The 25,566-nt window shown below is 45.7% G+C and overlaps 1 protein-coding gene across 3 annotated transcripts in view; it reads left to right on the top strand.

Moving 5' to 3' along the window:
* The window catches only part of mtus2a (microtubule associated tumor suppressor candidate 2a), a 95,599-nt gene that overhangs the window by 536 nt on the left and 69,497 nt on the right, over window positions 1-25,566 (top strand). For all 3 annotated transcript variants that reach the window (XM_020048435.3, XM_020048434.3, XM_013134548.4), the window contains exon 2: window positions 22,301-25,072. In XM_020048435.3, the coding sequence (XP_019903994.2) occupies window positions 22,634-25,072 (2,439 nt within the window). In that variant the 5' untranslated portion in view covers window positions 22,301-22,633. The remainder of the gene's footprint in view (window positions 1-22,300; window positions 25,073-25,566) is intronic.

The following is a 25,566-nucleotide window of genomic DNA, read 5'->3' as shown; positions in this document are numbered from 1 at the left end:
AGACAATATCATTACTGTTTTAAAATTCTTGTGTTTTATTATTATTACATATATATTTTTGCAACAATGTGTTTTAGCCTACATGTATGTTTTAAAATGAAAACAGACGTTAATCAGATTCAGACAGAATAACAATAACATTCAAATGTGTGTACAGCGCGCGTGTGTATCATTCGTATTGTTATTTAATTTCATGACTGGAGTTGTGTCCTAAATATATGAGTGCGATATCTTAGACGTCGATTCCATTATTTCTCAAATAACCGATCAACCGTTGATCAGCTATTAGTCCATCCAGGCAATTAACAGTAATACTTGGGTATAAATTGAGCTGGAAACTATGAGTGAAAGTTATCCTATGCACCAAAGCGCATACTCTGCCTCTACCCCTCCCGTGGTTTAGAGGAAGCTATCCGGGTAAAAAGAGCTCAGGGCATAAACCACCGCTGCCTTAACCTGCATGTGAACCTGAGAGAGGGGTTAGAGCTGTGTATGTGTGCTCATGAATATGTATGTTTAAAAGGAGAAGAGGGGGAAAACGGAAGGAGCAATAGAGTGATAGCAGGAAAGGAGTGTTAATGATCAGTGGTAGATTATCAGGGCTTTAGACCTGACTCAAACCTAATCCTCAATACTGAAACAGAGAGAGGGGGGGGGGGACTGGAAGAGAGAGAGGGAGAAGGGAAAAAGAAAGAGAGAAAGAAAAGAGAGAAGAGAAAGAGGGGGAGACACAGAGATCGATCGGGGGTGAGGAGACATGTTATCAGTCATGTATAATTATAGTTATATTAGGTCCCTTGGCGGTGCATGCACCTTGGTATGCCAGGGTTCTGGGTTTGATTCTCACCAGGGACCTGGACGAAACATTTGAAATGTATTCACTCTGGACAATGTGAATGTACTAATTCAGTGTTAATATTTGTCCAATTTCACACAAGAAACTATACAGAGTGTATTATGCGTGTTTGTGAACTGGAAGTGCGCTTTTTGAATGTTCCACTCTACGGTTTTGACAAGAACCTTCAATCAACTAGGCTTAACTGCCTTGCTCAAGGGCTGAAGGACAGCCTTTTCTCCTGCTGTGTCATGGAGCATTAGACTGCAAACTGACCAATTCCTTCAGAGCAACAACTGAAGAATAATGGAGTATATGAAGTGAAATGTAGACTTTCTGTTTGTGTCCATCTTCTGCTAAGAGGTCTGGACCTTTATGACCCAGGTAGTTGTCTGTGGATGGACAATCATTTCAGTGATTTGACCTTTATGACCGAGGAAGTTAGTCTGTGAAGGGACAATAATGTCAGTGGTTTGACCTTTATGACTCAAATAGTTAGTCTGTGAAGGGAAAATGAGGGATGGATGGAGATAGAGAGATGAGATGGAAATGGAAGAGGGAGATAGAGGAGGGGGGTATGAAGATAAAATGGAGAGATAATATTCTAGAGGAAGATGAAGAAAAGGTGTTGAAGGAGGAAGATGAATGGAGATGGTGATGGAGGAACATGACGGTGCTGTGTTGTTGCTTTGTGCTGTCTTGAGTTGTAGTTTTGTTCTGTGTTGTTGTTTTGTGCTATGTTGTTTGTTTTTGTTGTTGTTTTGTGTCATTGTTTAGTGCTGTGTTATTTTTTGTGCTATGTTGTTGTTTTGTGTTGTATTGTTGTTTTGTCATTGTTTTGTGCTTTGTTGTTGTTTTTTTGTGTTGTTTTTTGTGCTGTGTTGTTTTCTGTTACAGTGTGTGGTATTGCAAGGTTTTGTTTTGTATGGTTGTTTGTGCTCTGGGTTGTGTTTTTGAATTATGCTATGATTTGTTGGGTTATGTTGTGATGTGTTGTGATGTGTTGTGATGTGTTGTGCTGTTCTGTGATGTGATGTGAAAATACCAATTAGTGTTAAACGTTCAGGATTAGGCTGCTTGTATAAAAGGAGGATTTTGCTTATTTCATTTTAAGTCCGTTTTTCAGAGACTTTTGATGTTTTCTAAGTTCTTCTGTCCTGTACTGTTCTCTTGCCAGACCTTGAAAGCTCTACTCCAGTTCACAAGTTGTCTGTGTTCTTGGTTTTATCTGTAATTGCGGCCCTGCTCTTTTCATCATTGTTTCGCACCAGTGTTTGCCCACGTTCAGATGGTTCTTCAGCATGTGTGCTTAAAAACCAGTGGACACCGGTGTATTCCAGAGAGTCCTCCGAGTCTACTTGAGATTAGGTTGAGGGTTAGGGTTAAGGTGAGGGTTATGTCTACTATGTATGCATTGTCCGTATATAATTCCAATGTTTTGATATGGGTGAAAGTCAACTGTGAAAATCATAGACTAGGACTGTCATGATTATGACATTTTAGTTGATGATTAATTGTTGAACAAATAATTGCCGATTAACAATTTCATTTTTTATATTGTAACTTGTATGCCAAATAATATTGTAGGCCTAAAAGTACCAGTGGCGAACCGTGACTTTTGGGGCTAGGCACTCAGTAGCGTAAAAAGATCTGACATCATCCATATAGATAGTGAACTCGGATGCCTGTGTATACAGAGCATGACTTGAAACCTTTCTTTTGCAAACCTATGTAGGTGGAGCAATTCTTTCATGACAGACTCAAATGGTCCTATGCCACGCCTCGGCTGTGGCTCATAGAAGCAGCAAATGTACGGTTGCAAATATCGATAGCAGGAACCACGTTAGAAGAAAATATGGTTGTGTCGTTTCAAAAATTTGCCAAAACAGTCACTCAAATAGTGGGAAAAAAAATTCTACCACACAACTACTCACATTATTTCAACATCATATGCTGTCAGAGAGAAAAAAGTTGTGCTATAATCGACTAGCATGCAACAATAAAAAAAAGCCCTAAGCCCTGAATGTATTGTGATCTTAGCCATGCCTCTGCTCACTGCAAAAAGCTAGCCAGCTAGCTAGGCTCAAGCGTGAGAAAATAAGGTAAGGCTCTGAAATAGTGATGTATACATAGGCTCCCTAGTGGGCCTTGAGGCATCATACAGTTGTCCCACCTATTGCAAGACAATTTGTGATTGGTTGACTCTACTGTCATTCCAAAATGCAGCTCGAATTGAAGTCAATGTCAATTAAGTTGGCTCGTGCCTTCTATTCAAAGCCTGAGGGCCTAGCCAATGACCACAGCAAGATCATTCCTACCAAAAATTCTGATTGGATATTTTTTTCTCTTAGATATTAACCCTTCTTTTTTTTAACACCAACTGAAGAAATTCAATAGCACGATCATTACAATTAAGACCAAAAAAGATTAAATCAATGAAAACAAAATTTCTAATTATAATATATAAAACTATATACAGATTTGTATCTATACTTAGGCCCTCTCTGAAGGCGCAGAGGGCCTGGACGGTTCCCCACTGAAAAGTACATGTGATGGATCCAGATATGGTTCGTCAGATTTGTGGTGTTTGCGCTTTTGAGCACCACCTTTGTGGTGCAAATCCGGCAGTTCGCCTCTTTTGCTGGGCTCACCTCTTTCATTTGGCTTAAAACCAAAATGTGCCCAGGGCGGTGCAGATGCGTTTGGCTTGGAACTACCAGTAAATCAGTGTTCATTATTGCTCTTCACAAAACGCAACTGCAAAGCAATGACAATTACATTTCCCTGCACACTGTGATCACATTCTGCTGCTAACGAATATTATAGCCTAGTTATTTGAAATAGCCTTCATCACGTGGCAAAATGTGTTTTAACGCTCAGGTAATAAATTCAGTTCAAAATTATGTACAAGGAAAATGTATTTTATTTCCAAACGTTAATATGCAGTGGTACAACATATTTCTTTCCATGCATTTTAGTGCGCATTAAATAATTATGAAACATGGATGGAAATGACAAAAGTGGACTTAGAATTACACACGCTGCGTTAATAGACAAATGTGTTTTTTCTTTTGTCGATCAGAGTTGGTGCGACAAAGAAATAATTGTCTATTAAATAATAACGCCTTGGAATTTGGCATGGGTTACAAAGAAAAAACATCAGCAATGGCTTGGAATTCTGTCATTTTAGGGGCAAGGCCATTTGGCCTTGGGTGTCACAAAAATGATGAGGGTACCAAGGCCATTGAGTGAAATAAGGGTATTTGGAGTTTACAAATATACAACTTGAGTTTCTGATTAGAAAAAAACATTAAAACACACATTATTCACATTTTTAATGTCATACTTTGAATAATAACTTATTATAAATGATACAGTTTTTCCACATACAAATTTAAATGATCATGTTTTAATCCTTGAAACTACATCTATTGACAGTTAAGTTACGTTAAGGCTAGCTAGCCTGTTACCCAAAAGTAAACCGTGAAGTATCTTTTAACATCACAATCATCTGCGCTAATGAGTACGACATAAATAAACAAATAATTGACTTATTTGTGTATTTTCCCACTCAGAGGTTGGAGCTTTCCCAGTTGCTCATGAACGCACCTTCCAAAACAGAGGTTTGATTCAGTTAAGCACTAAATAAGTCATCTATAGAAAGAGAGAGATATGGGGTGGGAGATGGAGAGAAAGAGAGAGAGATATGGGGTGGGAGATGGAGAGAAAGAGAGAGAGATATGGGGTGGGAGATGGAGAGAAAGAGAGAGATATGGGGTGGGAGATGGAGAGAGAGAGAGAGAGAGATATGGGGTGGGAGATGGAGAGAGAGAGAGAGAGAGAGATATGGGGTGGGAGATGGAGAGAGAGAGAGAGAGAGAGATATGGGGTGGGAGATGGAGAGAGAGAGAGAGAGATATGGGGTGGGAGATGGAGAGAAAGAGAGAGATATGGGGTGGGAGATGGAGAGAGAGAAATGGTGTAAGTGATGGAAAGAGAGAGATGTAGAGAGACATGTAGAGACGTGCTTTAATTGCTCTCTCCTTCTCCATCCTGCTCTCTTGTCTCTCTATCCTCTCTGTCTCCTCTCTGTCACTGTTTTCTTTATTTATTGCTCCCAACCTCACTCCTCATCTAACTCCCTCTCTCCTCCTCTAACTCCCTCCCTCACTGCTTCTCTAACTCCCTCCATCTCTCCTCCTCTAACTCCCTCCCTGTTCTGCTCTTTCTGTCTTTCTCTTTGTATCTCTCTCTCTGTCTCTCCCCGTTAGTCTCTGTCTGTCTCTGTACCCCTCCCTTTCTACATCTCTCTGTGTCTCCTCTTTCTCTTGGTGTCTCACTGTCTCCCTCACTCCCTCCCTCTGTCTCCTCTTTCCCTTGGTGTCTCACTGTCTCCCTCACTCCCTCCCTCTGTCTCCTCTTTCTCTTGGTGTGTCACTGTCTCCCTCACTCCCTCCCTCTGTCTCCTCTTTCCCTTGGTGTCTCACTGTCTCCCTCACTCACCCCTCTGTCTCCTCTTTCCCTTGGTGTCTCACTGTCTCCCTCACTCCCTCTCTCTGTGTCTCCTCTTTCCCTTGGTGTCTCACTGTCTCCCTCACTCCCTCTCTCTGTGTCTCCTCTTTCTCTTGGTGTCTCACTGTCTCCCTCCCTCTGTCTCTGTCCTGTCCGTGTCATTCATGTGGACAGGCCATGGCCTTCACCTCTAATGAACTGAGCCATGACCATCACAACCAATCAGACTGACTTAGTGTGTCTGATGAGTTGCAGCCAAGGTTCTTTCTTAAAGGGGCAGGATCCTTATTAACAGTTTGTTTGTGTGTGTGTGTGTGTGTGTGTGTGTGGCACTTAGACCCTTAAAAAGGTCAGGCCAAAATCATGAATATATATATACATATATATATATGATCAGTAACATTACATAACTTGTCCTGCTCACCTACAGCAGGAGCTGAAGGTCTCACATTAGGAGGTTTCAGCTTTTGTACAGGCTGAAGAAACCAATAGATGACAAGATGACAAGGTTACCCGCTAATAAAGATGACAAGATTAGCCCCTGATAAAGGCTGTTGACCATGTACAGTCAATCTATTGTTTAAAGGGGAACTTTATCATTTATGTTATTGCTGATGGTGAACCTGAGCTATCCATTTAGAAGGCAGATCTGCTGTTAGCCTAGTCTTAAGTTACCACACAGACTGCATTGTTTAAGCAAGATCAGTTGTTGTTGTGCCTACCCCTCATTTGTGTGTGTGTGTGGGTGTGTGGGGGTGTATGGGTGTGTGAATATCAGAGAGAAGTTCATTGTCTTCCAATGTTTGAGACAAGTGGAATCAAATCACTGGTCGATACTTCAACACTACATTAATCTCATTGGCATTTACTCAAGTCCCCCCCCCTTCCCCCCCCCCACACACACACACAAAGGTCAGCAGTCATCTCATTACTAGACAGACAGGAAGACAGACAGACAGGAAGTCAGACAGACAGGCAGACAGACAGGCAGACAGAAGAAGATGAGAGGGAGGTGGTGTTAAAATTGTGTGTGTGATACACACAGACAGCACTGTAGTTGAGGAAGATACGGATGAATTGGGACGGTGTGTGTATGTGTGTGAGAGAGAGACAGAGAGAGAGAGTGGAGAGAGACAGAGAGGCAAAGAGACAGGGAGAGACAGAGGCAGAGAGAGACAGAGAAACGGGAAGACAGAGGCAGAAAGAGTGGAGAGAGGCAGAAAGAGAGTGGTGACGCTGATTACCCCAGTACATTATGACATCTCAGGGTCCTCCCCCTAATGCCTGACCACTATGATGACCCCAGTACATTATGACATCTCAGGGTCCTCCCCCTAATGCCTGACCACTATGATGACCCCAGTACAACATGACATCTCAGGGTCCTCCCCCTAATGCCTGACCACTATGATGACCCCAGTACAACATGACATCTCAGGGTCCTCCCCCTAATGCCTGACCACTATGATGACCCCAGTACAACATGACATCTCAGGGTCCTCCCCCTAATGCCTGACCACTATGATGACCCCAGGGGGTGTGGCTTGGCTGTTATAAATATATCGATAGTTCAGACAGAGAGATGAAACATTCAGATAAAGAAAGAGAAGGAGAAGAGAGGGAGGAGGACAGAGAGAAGACTGGATGAGAGAATAAAAGAGAGAAGCTGGAAGGGGAATGAGAATGAGAGAGGGAGGAGAGAAAGAGAGGGAGGAGAGAGAGAGAGGGAGGAGAGAGAGAGAGGGAGGAGAGAGAGAGAGGGAGGAGAGAAAGAGAGGGAGGAGAGAAAGGGGAGACAGGTGAGAAGAGAGGCGGTGGGGGCTGTTAAGAAAATGAAAAGCAACTTTATTGGCGTGGGAAATATCAGCAAAAATATTGATGTGGCCCAAAAGGTCACGTACTCTTGAAATGTTCAGCCGGGACAGCTAGAAGAGGATGAGTCACCCCTTAGAGTCTGGTTCCTCTCTTGATTACTTCCTAAATTCCAACCTACTGCCACTGTGCATTAAATCTTGTTGTGGCTTGGTCTTTGTGGTTTCAGACTGTACAAGCTCTTTGTAACCCATGCCGATATAAAAAGTATTTCCTAAATATTGTTTTTATTGAAAATAGTAATGGAGAATAAAGGAGAAAGGGAAGTGAGCTTATGCATGGTAGACATTGCACTGTAATTGGCTGAGGCTCTGACATCCCCATCAGAGTGCAGAGAGTTAACCCTTTACACGACAGACATGGGAGTGAGGACAAAGAGGAGGTGGGAGGAGGAAAGGAGGAAAGGGAGGAGAGTTCGTTTACAGAAAGGAGGATCCAATGATGGATGGATGTGAGGAAGAGCAGGTAGCTGTATGTTGGTTAATGTAGGATGCGTTGAAATCTGCTTTCCATTTAGTTCAGTGGATGATTTTTGGCCAGGAATGAATGGGTGCTACTACAAAACATGTTTCGGCATCTTTAGTAATAATAGAGAAGAAAGTACAGAGCAATGTAATGTACATGACATTTTGACCTAATAGTAAGTTTTGCTGTCTCTGATCTTTCTCTCAATCCTGCAATTTTTCATTTAAATGTAAAGAAATGAATGCCTCTGATATAATCAGGTGTATTCTGTCCCTGTGTGTTGTCTTTCACCAGCCACGTCATTTAAGCAATTCCAGTTCTGGGTATGTGTCAGTATTCTTAACAAATGAAGGTGTTGCATTTCTGAAACAATGCAGTGGAAAATGCTGTTCTTTGTTCAATCTTCTTTGTCCTTTCAGTGATCTTCTGTGACCGTCCATTTAAAAAAAAGGACGTTTTTATGGCTTTATAGCTATTGCCAGGCTATGACCAGTAAGTCTAGACATTAATGTATTCCATTAAAAAAGATCAAGGTTTTAATTCGTTTCAGTTCTGGTACTGGTCTCTGTTGGATTTGCTCAGTGTGGTAGGTGAGTCCAGAATTGGTGGCGGACATGGAGTCCTAAACGGAATCTTCCAAGATCTGTTTGAGAAATGTATTTTATAATGAGGAATATTTTTCCCATATTCCAGCTGTTATATTTCAGTTACAATTATACAGTGTCTTTCTAATTGCTAAATATTCTTTGCTTTAATACAGAGATGCTACAATTATTTCTAGTATGGACAGGCTTTTTAGGCCCTGTCTTCTCTCTGTCCCTCTCACTGTCCCTCCCTCTCTGCCTCCCTCTCTCTCTGTCCTTCTCTATGTCCCCCGCTCTTTCTGTCCTTCTCTCTCTTTCCCCCCTCTCTCTTTTTCTCTCTTTTTTTCTCTCTCTGTCCTTCTCTGGCTCTCCCTTTCCCCATCCCTCTCTCTCTCTCTCTGGCTTTATGTCTTTGTCTCCAGTGTTGAGTCTGGTGTAGATTCCTCTATGGAGCCACGCAGGGGCTGATTCCCAAGTGACACCCTATTCCCTCCACAGTGCACTACTCCTGACCAGAGTCGGATGGATGGTGCACTGAACAGGGAATACAATGCCTATCTGGGACACAGTGATTACCAGAGACATCACTCTGAAAACCTGGCAAGGTGAGAGTGAGACTGGGGAGGAGAGGGAGGTAGGGGGATGGGAGAGAGATGTTGGAGAGAGATGCTGGAGAGGAGAGGGAGGTAGGGGGAGGAGAGGGAGGCTGGAGAGGAGAGGGAGGTAAGGAGATGGGAGAGAGAGGCTGGGGAGGAGAGGGAGGTAGGGAGATGGGAGAGAGAGGCTGGGGAGGAGAGGGAGGCAGGGGGAGGAGAGGGAGGTAGGGGGATGGGCGAGAGATGCTGGAGAGGAGAGGGAGGTAGGGAGATGGGAGAGAGAGGCTGAGGAGGAGAGGGAGGCAGGGGGAGGAGAGGGAGGTAGGGGGATGGGATAGAGGGAGATTGAAGGCTGAGAGGTAGAGAGGGATTGTGGGTGAGGAAGATGAGTAGCAGTGGGGAAAGAAAAGGAGGAAGGTGAGGGAAAGGGAGAGTTGTGAAGGAGAAATAGGTTTTACAGGACAGGAGAGATTGAAGACAGAGAGGGGGAGGGCGTAACAAAGGGTCCGGGTGTGAGTGTTGGGGGTTGTTTTTTTGGAAGGGTTGTGATTTTTTTCCTCTTTACCTCTGTGTTTTAGAGAGAGATGGAGGGTGTGGGAGAGAGATGGGGGAGAGAGAGATGGAAAGAGATGGAGAGAGCGAGAAAGATAGATAGAGAGAGAGAGAGAGAGAAAGACTGATGGTAGGATTAATTAGTCTGCCTGTTAATGCACAAATGAGAGGGTGTGTGTGTGTGTGTGTGTGCATTCGTTCGGAAGTGTAATGGATATCACATATCCGACACAGTCACACACACCAATGTGACGGGGGTCTTTCATGTGTCTTCTCCAGGGACAGCGTTGGTGGGATTGTTGGTTACCCTGTTGTGTGTTCATTCCTTTGTCCGTGAGCTCGGCGTGTGACTTCGGCGGGTGGGGGTGGGGGGGGGGTGCTTCATTGGAATAGCTAGCTAAACAAAGGGGGTGCCTAACTGGCCTCGTGCCCGAACACAGCTCCACTGATTACAGTCTCTGAGCCACTATACAATGCAGACATGGTTTCCTATAGCAATATGTAGAACTGTTTAACATCTAGGCGTTGGAAGATCTGCTTTACACCTAGGCAGGTGTTGGGAGATCTGTTTAACACCTAGGCAGGTGTTGGGAGATCTGTTTAACATCTAGCCAGGCGTTGGAAGATCTGCTTTACACCTAGGCTGGTGTTGGGAGATCTGTTTAACAACTAACCAGGCGTTGGGAGATCTGATTAACACCTAGCCAGGCATTGGGAGATCTGGTAGGTGTCTCTAATATGGCCAAAATGAACAACCATTTTAGTCAGTCAGCCAGTCAGCAATTCAGTCGGACAGCCATTTAGTCTGTCTGTCAGCCAGTCTGTAAGTCAGTCAGATAGTAAGTCTGTCAGCCAGTCAGACAGTCAACAATTCTTTCAGATGCTCTGTCTTTCAGTCAGAATGTCAGACAGTCAGCCAGTCAGTCGGTCAGTCAGTCAGTCAGTCTGTCAGTCAAAAATGATTTCAGACGCTTTGTCATTCATCTTTTAACATTTATTTTTCATTAAGATGCATTCTTTTTTGATTTTCTAGTTTAAATCAGTCGGTCATGTTTTGAATTCCACCAGTTAGTTTATGATCTGTTGGTTATGCTAGATTGTGATGAACTGAGGAACCAGCCAATTAAAACCAGTTGTTGTTTAATTAACTTCCATTGTGTGCTGCTGTGAAACTGGATGGTTTACAGAGACATAGCAGGCTGGTGGATGAGACACGCTGGGCTGATTTTTAAAGAGCAACATTAAGATCAAATGTAAGATCAGAAATGACATTTATAAATGCATTTTTTGTTTGTGTTTTGTTTGCTGGCCTTGATTTACAAAACATTACAGCAAAGTGTAAAATTGAAGTATTAGAGCACTAAAAGATTAGCTTCATAGTGGCTGTTTGACCAGTGTAGTTTAAGCTGATCCATTGGTTTGAGTTTCTGTTATTTTGCTGACAACCAAACATATTTCTCCCTTCAATAAGCACTTTTCCCTTCTGGGACACACAAACACACACACACACACATTAATGCAGACGCACATATATACAGGCAAACAGGCACACACCTGATCTCTGTTGTGATTAATGATGTCCATGGACGATTTATTTGTGGCAGTGGAACAGCAACAGATGACGAGAAAATAATCCATGGGTGTGTTTTTGTGTATGTATGTCTTTCTTTGTGTGTCTATGTGTGTGTCTGTTTATTTGTGTGTTTGTGTGTGATTCAGTTAGTTCCATTGGTTCAGTTGACCCTGAAGATCACTAAGGAAGTAAATGGGATGGATGCCTGATCCCTGCTGTCAGTTACTCAGAACAATAAAAAGGGATAGAGAAATCATCCCATAACACCAAGCAATAGAGAATCCTCCCACAATAGTGCCTGTGAACAAAGTTGCAGCTCCATCGAGAATCTAAATTTTTCAATTGAATTCCCTTCATCACGATTGGCTGATTCTTCCTGATGATGTGTCCAGACATGATTCCAGTAGGGTCATCAGGGTGGATCAGCCATTGAGGTTGAACAGCAACCTCACTCAGGGGTACCTGACACCCATTCAGGAGAGCAATGCGGCTAACAACCAATGTTGTGCTTTTTCGTGCTGACCAACTAAAGGAATCAAAAACAGTGCAGCTGTGTGAGGTAACCTTGTGCGAACTCCCAACAGCAGATTTGCTGTCTTTTTTTTTTCCGATTTGATTAGATTCAACTTAATTGTCATTGAACAAGTACAGTATAACGAAATACAGTAAGCATCTCAGCAGAAGTGCAAATAGAAGAGGGCAGAAAATGTACTAGTAATAAGTACATGCATATTACAAGTGGAATGTATAGATGTGCTATGAAGGCAAATGCAGTGCAAGTGGCAATACTAAATGTGCAATTAAGGCAAATAAAGGAGGGTAGGAAATGTGCAAGTATAGTGTATGTTACAAGTGGGATAAATAGTTGTGCGGGTAGAATTGTACAAATGGTACTCTAAATGGCATTCTAGATGTGCAATTGAGGCAAATTGAAGGAGTAGCATGTGCATGTGCAACTGAAATGCAGTCAGTGTCGGAGTAGTACAAAGGGAGTAGTGCAACAAGGTCCGTGAGAGGCGGTTAATGATGAGTCACGGATTTCAGCAGGGTTACGGTAGATGGAAGGAAACTGTTCCTGAGCCTGCTGGTGCGGGAATGAAGAGACCTGTACCACCTGCCTGATTGTAGGAGGGTGAACAGTGTGTGGCATGGGTGTGAAGGGTCCCCGATGATGCTGCACACACTGTGCAGACACTGCATGCGCTGGAGGTCTACAATGGCTGGAAGCTGGCCAGCATTGATGTGCTGGGTGGTTTCCCCACCCTTTGCAGGGCTTTCCGGTCGGCTACGGAGCAGTTAGTCAGAATGCTCTCGATTGTGTGGTGGTAAACGTTCACAAGGATCGAGGACAAGCGGGCCTTCTTCAGCCTGCTCAAAAAGTACTGGCGCTGCTGCACCTTTTTGACCAAGGCTGAGGTGTTGAGTGTCCAGGAGAGGTCCACGGAAATGTGGAAGCTGGACAAAAGCTCAACCTCAGTGGCATCGATGAGAACTGGGGTGTGACTGCAGCCTTTATACTTCCTGCAGTCCACAATGAGCTCCTTGGTTTTCTTTGCATTGAGGGCCAGGTTGTTGTCAGCGCACCATGCCGCCAAGCACTTTACCTCCTCCCTGTAGGCTGACTCGTCGTTGTCACTGACCCTAACCCTAACCCTACCACCATGGAGTTGTCTGCGAACTTGACGATGGTGTTGGAACTGTGGGCAGAAATGCAGTCGTGGTTGAAGGGGGAGTACAGGAGGGGGCTCAGCACACAGCCTTGTGGAACACCAGTATTCAGGATCAGGGTGGAGGAGGTGACGTTGTTTAACCTAACAGTCTGTTGGTTAGGAAGTCCAATGTTCAGTTGCAGAAATAGGGGCTGATCCCCAGGTCCCCTAGAGGGGATGACAGTTTTGAATACTGAGCTGAAGTCTATAAATAGCATTCTCATATAGGTGTTGGTTTTGTCCAGGTGGGTCAGGGCTGAGTGTAAAGCCGTGGAGATGGCGTCCTCTGTAGACCTGTTCGACCGGTAGGCAAACTGGTAGGGATCCAGAGTTGGTGGGAGGCAGGACTCAAAGTGGCCCAGAACTAGTCTTTCGAAGCACTTCATGATTGTGGGGGTGCGACAGGTCGTAAGGGATTCATGCTAGATGCAGTCGACTGCTTTGGCATTGGCACAATGGTTGCAGTCTTGAAGCACATTGGGACAACCGCCTGTGCCAGTGACAGGTTGAAAATGTCAGTAAAGACCTCGGCCAGCTGCCGAGCACATGCTCTGAGCACATGCCCAGGGACGCCATCAGGACCAGAAGCCTTGCGTGCATTCACCCTGCTCAGTGCAGACAACACATCTGCAGTGAATAGTCTGAGGGCGGGTTGTCCTGAAAGTGTGAAATACACTTTCAAATAATAAAGTGTCGCCATTGATATAGATTTTTCAGTGTATTTCAGCTTTAATGGCTGGTTCTTCGTTGGCCCTGTTGAAGCGAGTGTAGAACCTGTTTAACTCGCCGGTAGTCTGTGATGACTTGGATGCCCTGCCACATGCGTCTGGGTTCGGAGTTATTGTTGAGGTGCTCCTCAATCCACAGTTTGTAGTCATTTTTAGCCATCTTGATGCCCCTTTTCAGGTTGGCCCTGGATGAGCTGTAGGCCTCCGCATCGCTGGATCTGAAAGCAATGTGGTGTGCCTTTAGCTGTTGTCGGACCTCTCTGGTAATCCATGGCTTCTGGTTGGGGAAGGTTTTTATTAGTTTATGAGTGGTGACATTGTTGATGTTGATGTAATCCAGAATGGAGGAAGCATATGTTTCAAGGTCCGTATGTGAGTCAAGGGTGGCTTGAGATTTGAATGGTTGAAATCCCCTGCAATCACAAAAACACCATCCGGTTGTTCCTTCTGCTGTTTGCTAATGGCAGCCAGGTCTTTCTTTTCTAGTTTAGCATTAGCATCTGGGGGTATGTAGACTGCAGTAACCACAATAGATGTAAACTCCCTGCATGTTTTAGATCTCTCCTATCACACCTGATTCAAATGATCAGCTCATTATCAAGTCCTTGATGAGCTACGTCAGGTATGTTTGGGCAGAGGGAGATCTAAAACATGCAGGGCTAGGAGCCTCAAGGAGCATGGTTGTGAAACACTGCTACAGAATGTGTAAATTACTGCTAATTTCCAAAGCTGTGTAGACACTGAGCCTCATGGTGTACACACCTCACCATCATCATCTCACTCCAGAACACCATAGTGAAACATTCCGTTAGGGAAAGCTTGGGAATTTTACTATTAACCCACAGTCTAGGCTATTATTTGAAAGTGTATTTCACACTTTATTTGGGTTAAACAGGAGTATGATGCTTGTATGGATTTGAACTCCAACAGAGGCTATGGTCATTGTCAACAGTCGAATGCGTTATCGAGAAAAATCAACTTTTACTACACCTACGATTCCTTAATGCTAGCTATGCTACCAGCTGGTTCAAATGCGTGTAGCCACAGTGCGTTTTTATCAAACTAAAACAAACAGTTGTCAAAGGTTCAGCAGTGAAAACTACCAAGTATATCAAGATCGAACTAATGTTTTATGCTATGAGGTTGTTATAGTAAATAATACAATCACAAGGGATTTGACAAGTATTAACTTGGTTAGATTTGTGACGGTGTGTCAATGGCAGCGACCTACTCTTTTCCCCCACTGGGGGCATGGCCTTCAGTTTTCACAAGGCCATTTTCTCTGTTATGATGACTAGCCTGGACATCTTCAGTTGCTAAGTCTACTGTCTCCGTTTTTCTCCTTACAAAAAATACATTTTCTTCTGTTACGTCTGGACTACTACAACTTACTGTTGGAAGGGAATCAACCACTCCCACCCCCCCCCCCCGTATTTCGGGGTTGTCATACCATGCCACATACTCCTGTCACCCACAACTTGTTCACTCTTCGTTGTTTTTGGATCCATGATGTGGGGATACACACTTTGAATATCAAGGCAGTGGGACTACAGTGCTCGCTTATACTGTCAGCCGTCTTCTGTTCTGGTGTGAGGTTCTGTTACCCTGACGATGACATCTTTTACACAAACAACTCACTCACAGACACACAGACACACAGACACACAACACACTAGCAGCACCTTTATATCGGGTCACATCCGGACCAACTCTGACGTTGTTCGAGAATTTTAGCATTTCCTTAAATTATGTTTTATCAAAATATTATTCCCTGTTAGACTCTGTGAAGAGAGGGGCGGAGCTGTCAACTGATCACCACCTGGTGGTGAGTTGGATCCGATGGCGGGGGAGGAAGCTGGACAGACTCGGCAGGCCCAAGCGTACTGTAAGGGCTGCTGGGAACGTCTGGCTGAGTCTCCTGTCAGAGAGATCTTTAACTCCCACCTCCGGCAGAGCTTCGACTGGATCCCGAGGGAGGCTGGAGATATTGAGTCCAAGTGGACCATGTTCTCCACCGCCATTGTCGAAGCGGCTGCTCTGAGCTGTGGCCGTAAGTTCTCCGGTGCCTGTCGAGGCGGCAATCCCTGAACCCGGTGGTGGACACCGGAAGTAAGGGATGCCGTCAAGCTGAAGAAGGAGTCCTATCAGGCCTGGTTGGCTTGTGGGACTCCTGAGGCAGCTGACGGGTACCGACAGGCCAAGCGGGCTGCAGCCCGGGTGGTTGTGGAGGCAAAAACTCGGGCCTGGGAGGAGTTCGGGGAGGCCATGGAGAAGGACTATCGGCTGGCCTCGAAGAGATTCTGGCAAACCATCCGGCGCCTCAGGAGAGGGAAACAGTGCCCTACCAATGCTGTTTACAGTAGAGGTGGGCAGCTGTTGACCTCAACTGAGGATGTCGTTGGGCGGTGGAAGGAGTACTTCGAGGATCTCCTCAATCCCGCTGTCACATCTTCCATTGAGGAAGCAGAGGATGAGGGCTCAGAGGTGGACTCGTCCATCACCCGGGCTGAAGTCACAGAGGTGGTCAAGAAACTCCTCGGTGGCAAGGCACCGGGGGTGGATGAGATCCGCCCTGAGTACCTCAAGTCTCTGGATGTTGTGGGGCTGTCTTGGTTGACACGCCTGTGCAACATCGCGTGGCAGTCGGGGACAGTGCCTCTGGGATGGCAGACCGGGGTGGTGGTCCCTCTTTTTAAGAAGGGGGACCGGAGGGTGTGTTCCAACTATAGGGGGATCACACTTCTCAGCCTCCCCGGGAAAGTCTATGCCAGGGTTCTGGAGAGGAGAATACGTCCGATAGTAGAACCTTGGATTCAGGAGGAACAGTGTGGTTTTCGTCCGGGCCGTGGAACACTGGACCAGCTCTATACCCTCTACGAGGTGTTGGAGGGTTCATGGGAGTTTGCCCAACCAATCCACATGTGGAGAAGGCATTCGACTGTGTCCCTCACGGCATCTTGTGGAGGGTGCTTCGGGAATATGGGGTCCTGGGTCCTTTGCTAAGGGCTGTCAGGTCCCTGTACAACCGAAGCAGGAGCTTGGTCCGCATTGCCGGCAGTAAGTCAGACTTGTTCCCAGTGCATGTTGGACTCCGGCAGGGCTGCCCTTTGTCACCGGTTCTGTTCATAATTTTTATGGACAGAATTTCTAGGCGCAGCCAGCGGCCGGAGGGTGTCAGGTTTGGGGACCACACAATTTCGTCTCTGCTCTTTGCAGATGATGTTGTCGTGTTGGCCCCTTCTAACCAGGACCTTCAGCATGCGCTGGGACGGTTTGCAGCCGAGTGTGAAGCGGTGGGGATGAAAATCAGTACCTCCAAATCCGAGGCCATGGTCCTCAGTCGGAAAAGGGTGGCTTGCCCACTTCAGGTTGGTGGAGAGTGCCTGCCTCAAGTTGAGGAGTTTAAGTATCTAGGGGTCCTGTTCACGAGTGAGGGAAGGATGGAACGAGAGATTGACAGACGGATCGGTGCAGCTTCTGCAGTAATGCGGTCGATGTATCGGTCTGTCGTGGTGAAGAAAGAGCTGAGCCGCAAGGCGAAGCTCTCGATTTACCGGTCAATCTACGTTCCTACTCTCACCTATGGTCATGAGCTCTGGGTCATGACCGAAAGGACAAGATCCTGGATACAGGCGGCCGAAATGAGCTTTCTCCGCAGGGTGGCTGGGCGATCCCTTAGAGATAGGGTGAGAAGCTCGGTCACCCAGGAGGAGCTCAGAGTAGAGCCGCTGCTCCTCCACATCGAGAAGGGTCAGCTGAGGTGGCTTGGACATCTGTTTCAGATGCCTCCTGAACGCCTTCCTGGGAAGGTGTTCCGGTCCCGTCCCACCGGGAGGAGACCCCGGGGAAGACCTAGGACACGCTGGAGGGACTATGTCTCCCGGCTGACCTGGGAACGCCTCGGTGTCCCCCCGGAAGAGCTAGAGGAAGTGTCTGGGGAGAGGGAAGTCTGGGCATCCCTGCTTAGACTGCTGCCCCCGCGACCCGGCCCCGGATAAGCGGAAGATGATGGATGGATGGATGGATGTTAGACTTTATGAAATTGGGTTGGGACTAGGTTATCATGAATGGGGTTGGGACTAGGCTGTCATGAATGGGTTAATGGGATTGGGACTAGCTTGTCATGAATGGGGTTGGGACTAGGTTATCATAAATGTGGTTGAGACTAGGTTATCATGAATGTGGGTGGTACTAGGTTATCAGTAATGGGGTTGGGACTAGGTTTTTATGAATGGGTTAAATGGGGTTGTAACTAGGTTATGATGAATGGGTTAATGGGATTGGGACTAGCTTGTCATGAATGGGTTTGGGACTAGGTTATCGTTAATGGGGTTGGGGCTAGGTGATCATAAATGGGTTGGGACTAGGTTATCATGAATTTGTTGGGACTATGTTATCAGGAATGGGGTTAGGACTAGGTTATCCTTAATTGGGTTAGGTTGGTTAGGTTAGGCAGAATACTGTGTGTGAACAGGTTTGAATCACTATAATCTCTGCAGTAAATTAATGTAAATCATCTGAATATCTAATGATGTCATGTTATGACAGCTGACAGGAGACATTTCCTGTTGTTGTTCTGCTGTCTGTGTGTCTCAGATGTGTGTGTCTCTGATGTGTATCTGTGTCTGCTAGTGGGTCTGTCCCAGAAATCTGTGTGCTCCAATGGCTGTATCTCTGACATTTGTGTGTCTCTGATCTTTGTGTGTATCTCTGAAATCTGTCTGTCTCAGAAGTGTGTGTGTGTGTGTGTCTCTGTGTGTGGGAACTGGGTGTGTTTGAAGTGTACATGTATTTATCTGAAGAGTGTATGTTTTAAGTGTATATATTTGTGTTTGTGTGACTAAAGTGTGTGTGTCTGAAGTGTGTGTGTGTGTGGGGGGGGGGGGGGGGGTAAGAGAGTGTGTCTGCATCTGTGTTTGTGTGTAACTGTGTCTGGGTATTATCCCCAAAGGAGTACTAGGGCGTTGAGGTGTCTTGTCTCGGTTTGGTTGAGGGAGAGAGTGGAGGAGGAGAAGGAGATTGTTTGGGGGGAGTAGAGGAAAAGGGAAAAATGTGTACAGAGAGAGAGAGCCAATAAAGATGGGATAAAGGACAAAGAGGCAAGGCTGCAGTGACACCCATGTGCTCCTGTATGCCCCGGAAGACAAGGCAGGTGTGTGTTTGAAATCCTTCAATTTAATCCAGATATCACAATGCAGATGAAATGGATTCAAACAATATAAAGTTCATGAATACCTAAGCACTAGGTCCAGGAAGCCCCTCCCTGAATTTACATTTCATGAATAGCTAAGCACTAGGTCCATGAAGACCCTCCCTCAATTTAAATTTCATGAATACCCAAGCACTATTTACAGGAAGCCACTCCCTCAATTTAAATTTCATGAATACCTAAGCACAAGGTCCACAAAGCCCCTCCCTCAATTTAAATTGCATGAATACCTGGGCACTGGGTCCAGGAAGCCCCTTCCTCAATTTAAAGTTCATGAATACCTAAGCACTGGGTCCAGAAAGCCCCTCCCTCAATTTGAAGTTCATGAATACCTAAGCACTGTGTCCAGAAAGCACCTCCCTCAATTTAAAGTTCATGAAGTATCACAAATTCGCTTTGCGTTCAGACGTTTCAACTGGGCTACGTTTTATAGCCCAGGGGTTCTCCCTGGGGTGTTGCCCGTTGGGTATATGGGGAAGGTGCTTTCATCCCACTATACATACAGACATACAGATGCTCATAGGACACTTTATTAGATACATCTGCTTGTTACTGCAATTAGTGAATCACAAAGTGGATGGAGGCAAAAGGGGATCGTACCGGATACTACGAGACAGTAGGGGCTATATAATAGTGACAAATACGTGTATATATATATGAGCCCTGTTTTGATAGGGCCACATTTTCACACTCAAATCTGCTGATGTTCTCATCCATCTGGGCTCTGCCACGGAACAGTGACAGTGACCAATTTTGAATCATGGCTGTGATGACATTCAGTTTGGACTTAACCTGCTAATTTCTCTGAGAGATATTGTCTGTAGGTTTTGAATCAAATACTGTACAAGCATATCATTTATAAACGTTTAATCAATGCATCATTTTACCAGGGATTCAGTTAATGGTTACATTTGGGAATCACAATTTATTATTTGTAAATATTTTTCATATGCAGGTTATAAAATGGAGAGAACTGCCAGAGTTATGTATGTTATGACTGAATCAACTGTAGGACAAGGAAAGAAATACCAAAAGGCTGTTTTTGAATGAATCTTTCCTTGAACTCTAACAGGGCTCCACACTGCCCTCGGGGGCTGTTTTTCATGTCATATAGAAACGGTTTGTCCTTCTGAACAGACACTTTAATATAGTTGTTAATCCGGTGTGATTTCTAGCACCATGACTGCTGCTATAGACCAGAACATCACTAATTATACAGACACACACACAAACATGTGCTCACACACACACACACACCTTTGAAGAGCTGTCTTCAATCCACTTTCTCCTCATCTCACACTTTCTTTCCTCTCCTCTGCATCACTCCTTCACCTCTCCTCCTCTCACCCATCCTGTCTCCTCTCTCCCATCCTCTCTCCTCCTCTCACCCATCCTCTCTCCTCCTCTCTCCCATCCTCTCCTCCTCTCACCCATCCTCTTTCCTCCTCTCACCCATCCTCTCTCCTCCTCTCACCCATCCTCTCACCCATCCTCTCTCCTCTCTCCCATCCTCTTTCCTCCTCTCTCCCATCCTCTTTCCTCCTCTCTCCCATCCTCTCCTCCTCTCATCCATCCTCTCTCCTCATTTCACCCATCCTCTCTCCTCCTTTCACCCATCCTCTCTCCTCCTCTCTCCCATCGTCTCTCTCATCTCCCTTTGTCCTTTCTTTGCTCCTATCCTTGCCCTTGACCCAGTTCCACTGGTGCTGTGATGTAGTGGTATTCCCATCATTCACAACCACCAGCTAAATCTAGCTCTGGAAACACGCGCGCGCGCACACACACACAAACCCACACTCTCTCACTCATTTACCCACACACACACACAAATAGAATATGTGTCAGCCCATAGACTGATTTAACATATTGTGGAATATTCATTATTTAATCTTGAAGTCTATGTGATGAGGCCAATATGGAGAGAGATGTTTGTGAGGACAGAGACATTTCTAGACACAGATCCAGGTATGAGTATATACATCACCTTACATAAATATCCAGACCCCAGGACAATTCCCTGATTTTACTAAGTTGCAAATGATGAATGGTTCCACGTCGTTCCGGTTGGTTGGATGATATTTAAAAATAGTGCCATAGTTTCATAAAGGGATTGAGATCAAGACTTTGACTTGAAGCACTGTAGGGCATTCACCGTTTTGTTCTTGAGCCACTCAAATGTTGCTTTGGTCCTTGCATTCACTGTCCTACTGAAAGGTGAATTGCCACCCAAGCATTTTAGCAGACTGAAACATTTTCTCTTGCAGTATTTCTGTGTAATTTGTTGCCCAGTCCCAGTCTTTGAAAAGCTTCCCCACAACATGATTGCTGTCACCACTATACTTCACTGTAGGGGTGATGTTTGTTGCGGCATGGGCATTGTTTAACCCTGACAGTGTAGTTCGGTCTCCCGGATCATTGCTTAAATCTCCCTTTGTGCGCATGGTATAGTTCTGTGTGTGTTTGTATTTCAATGTGGTTTGTGTCTGTGTGTCGGTGTGTGTTTGAAGCATTGTCTACAGCAGTCATGTTGAGTGTGATAGGTCAATGTTAGCGTGGTGTATTAAAGGGTGCATGTGTGTAAGTATTGCTAACCTGGTCAGGACACAAAATCCTCACGGGGGAAAGAAAACCAGGTCACCACAATAAACATTTGTCCAGCTCAAAGTTTAGCTTTAAGGTCAACATTAAAATGAAGGACAGAGGTACGATCTAGGGATTTGGGGAATAGGGTTACGGTGTAGAATTTAAATGGAAATAAAGTTCCCCACAAGGAGGTGTGTGTGTGTGCGTTTGTAGGTTTATGAGTTTTATGAGTATGGTTTAGGCTTACAATTTTGGTTACCCTTGGTTAGGGTTAGATAGGGTTAAGGTTAGGGTAAGGGTAAAGGTTAGGGTTTTGGTTAGGTTTAGGATATGGGTTAGGGTTAAAGGTGTGGGAATTTTTTTTTTGAACAAATAAAAAAAGGGAATACTTAAATGTCAAGAAAATGTATGTGTGACTGCCTGTCTCCCTCTGCAGGGGAACTACACACACACAAATCCACACACAAACACAGCCTTATATACACCGTCGGCCCACATTGACTCACCCACCTACCTCTTATCAGACTTAATAAGGCAGATGAAAAAAGGATAAAGGCAGAGAGAGACAGGGAGGCGTTGGTGTATTTTTGTTACAAAAAGTGGCTTGAAATTGCTTTCTAACAGTTTGTCTGTTTTCTGTTAATTTCTCTTTTTCACACATCTTTCACCCTCTCCCTCTTTTACTAAGCACCTCTTGAGGGGATGTGCTAATTGCAAAACATCCCTTACTCCATCACTCCTATTTCTCTTTCTCTTGACTGCCTCTCATGTTGTTCGTTATTCCTCCCTTAGGGAAGTTCCCTTGCTCCCTTGCTTACATAGAAATATTTATTATACTCTCACCTCTTTTTTTCTTTCATTTCCTCTCCTCCACATCAGTCTTTCATCCTTTCCTCTTGTGGTAGAGGGTTTCTCTAGGTGATAGGGATTTGAAATGTCATTACTTACCCATCCTGCTGTAAATCTGCTCTGAGTTTATATATGTAATATTAAACCTGCTAGAAATTCCCTGTAAGGTAAAACACTCTGGAAATACTAACTTTTATTTAAAAATATTATGGCTTTATCCTTATTTCTTTCAGATTGACTCAGGGACAGAAGCTACGAGTTTCCAGACACTTCCCAGCACACTGTAAAACCATTCCATCGAGTAACGTCATCAAAATATTCTACCCAGCAAGGTCAATGTCAAACTAAGGTCACGTAAGACAGCAAGGAGTAAAACGAGAAAACTTAAATGATCTGAGATGAAATCCCATTTGCCATTTTCCCTAGTTGAAACAAAGTCCAGAATGCACCCTGAGTGGAAAAGGAAGTAAAAGGAAAGAGATTAACAGAGGACACCAATAATTGTATTCATGGCAACAGGACCCGAGAGGTGTCTCTGAGATTGCCTGAAGGCCCCCTCTTCTACTATGAGTGTCCCAGCTAATCTCCAGAGTATGTCTGTCAATGGTCGAGAGATGAAAAACAACAACAAATCACAGCCCCCCCCCACCCGTCCTATTGGAGATGCCAATGCTAACCAGCTAGCGCTAACGAGGGAGGATGGGGAAGGGACGAGGGAGGTGTTGGTCGAGACCCAAGGCCACGTGGCGTCCAGCCCTCTACTCCCCCTGGTGGCCCAGAGGGAAGCCCAGGACAAGCTCATGATTTGGGATAGGGAGAAGCAAAGTGTGGGCCGTGACCTACGCCATTTCGAACTGCTAGACTGCTGTGAGATACACAATTGCCATGAAGATGGAGAGGAGGAAAAGGAGGATGGAGGAGAGGATTCAAATGGAGGAGGAGATGATGGTTTAATGTCCATGTCTTCCAGCTCAACAGCAAGCTCTGTTTCTGCTTACAGGAATGATAACGACAGCAATGGCAAAGATGGAGAAATAGACCAGGAGAGAGGAATGGACAGAGCAAGAGAGACAGAGGTAGAAAAAGGAGAAGAGAGGGAGAAAATCGGAGGGAATGAGAGAGATGTGCTTCTTCGTAGTTCAGAGGACCTGGATGATGGCAACCCAGGGTCAGAAGGAGGGAAAGAGAGAACGAGTGGAGAGCAGAGGAAGAAGGTTGATAGAATCATAGACCATCTGAAAGAGGCACAGTGTCTCTCTGAAAACAAGGTTTCTGACACAAGTCTCTCCATGTCTGCTGTGTCCCCTTTCTGTGTCAGTCTGGACAAAGCTCTGGACCCTCTCTCTTGTACACTTCTCCCCAACTTTAACCCCAACCCTAACCTTGACCCCAACCACAACCGCAAACCCATGGCTAACTCTTACGTCACTACCTCAGCCCTAAACCCAGGTCGGTTCAAGAAAAGGGCTCCCCTTGTTGACCAGAACAGGAACTCATCAGCAGCAGCACAGTCTCAGGAAACTCCGGACTCTGAAGTACATCAATACCAGCGGTCAGCGGACCAGGGAGTACATAATCAGAACCAGGAGACACCTACCCCGTCACTCGAACTGTTGGGGGGTCAAAGTACAACACAGGAGCAGGGGTCCAATCAGGATATTGTTACTCAAAGACAGGAGTTGAGGTATTCCCAGGGAAGCATACATTTCTCCTCAGATAGAAGGATGGGTCAAAAGAAGATGGACGGAGAGAAGGTCCTTCCTCTTCCACGCAGACAACAGCTAGTGCGACCTCTCTGTCAGTCGGAGCCTGGAAAAGGGAGGGCCGTAGCTGAGCCAAACACATGGAGGCACTCCTCCCCCTCCCAGTCTTCAGATGCAGATCCTATGGTCATGGACTTGGGTCATGGCGGGGTCAATGATGGGCACACTCAAGAGATTCTAGAGATTAAAAGTGCAAGGGTCAACAATAGCAATTATTCCCACAACCTCTCCAACTCTCAGCCAAGCTCCAGCCCAGGAGATTTCCAACCCAGCCAGGCCAGTCGTCCAGCACTGAGAGAAGCCAGATCCCTGGGTAGACAAGTGAGCAGTGTGGGACGTAATTCCAGCCCCACCAGCCCCACCAGCCCCAGCTCCAGTCTGGAGAGGAGACGCCAGTACAAGGCCCAGTCCCAGTTTACGTACTGTAGGTCTGCCTGCTCTAGTCCCAACCGCCACGGGGCTACCCCTACCACTCAATCACACACACCCCCTCCCTCTCCACTCCGAACCCCACAGGGGTCACCGTGGAGACAGCAACAACAGCAGCAGCTCATGTCTCCATCGAGGATCATCACAGGTACAGCCAGGTACCCTCAGGGCTGTGGCAGTAGTGGGCTCCGACCACCGCTCAAATCTAACCTCACATCTGGAATACCTAAACCCCCTCTCCACCATCAACCGGCACTAAACCCAGGTACCACTGACAGGTCCCCTCCTCCCAAGTGCCCCCCGAAGCCTAAAGGTGTACGGCCCAAGATCATTACCTACGTCCGAAAGGGCCCTCAACTCAAACCCCAGGCCTCCGATGGGCCATACCAGGTCTCCACCCTGCCTTCCAGGCTATCGGCCTACACGCACACACACTCCCCGCGCCCCGCAATACATCCCGCTACCACACCCACACCCCGGACATGCTCCTCAAGCCCCGACACACACACCAATGTGAAGTCTTGTGTTGTAGCAGAGTCCAGAAACCCTCCAGTGCTGAGTGCCTCCAACCTGCTCTACGACAAATACCGTCAGGAGATGCAGAGGAACCGTCTGCTCAGTTCTGGGCCGATGGGGCCAGGATTACGGCCACCTGGACACACACACACTCTCCCCCCGACACACACACACTCTCCCCCCGACCAACACTCTGGAACCAATGCACAAACTCACAGCTGCACAGCCCCTCCGAAGCTGGCCAGCAAGGCAGAGAGCGTCTGTGGACCGCCGGTGGACAAGTTTCTGCTGACAGAGGTAACGAGAGAGTAAGGGAGAGAGGTATTGCGAGGGAGAAACGGGGAGAGGGAGAGAAGGAGAGAGGTATTGCGAGGGAGAAACAAACGAATAACTTCAATTTAAACGTTTACGCTCTGATTCACTTTGAAATCCATCTGATTAATTTAAATTTCGATTTGCATTCTGTATTTACATGTCTACATTGTAGATGTTTAGCCGATGCTTTTTGAGAGTGTATTACACACAGCTATTGGTGAGCATGCAGTGGATAGAGGAAATGGGAGTGTATTACTTTTGACCCAATTAGGTGTCCCATTGATTATAATGTAAGCAAACAAATTTCCTTTCAAGTGTCTGATTTCTCTGTTAAGGGCTACTCATTTTGATACACGATATACTGTCAAAATCAACGTATGATAAGCATGGTCTTGTTAGTGTCGATACGTTTTCGTTTATTGTCCAAGATCTCAATTAAAATAGTTTAGTTTCACACATTTGCTCAGGCTGATAAT

This window comes from Esox lucius, chromosome 7 (genome assembly GCF_011004845.1).
Source record: "Esox lucius isolate fEsoLuc1 chromosome 7, fEsoLuc1.pri, whole genome shotgun sequence".
Classification (NCBI taxonomy): domain Eukaryota; kingdom Metazoa; phylum Chordata; class Actinopteri; order Esociformes; family Esocidae; genus Esox; species Esox lucius.
Note: the sequence above shows the minus strand (reverse complement) of the source record. Positions and strands in the feature narration are given on the sequence as shown.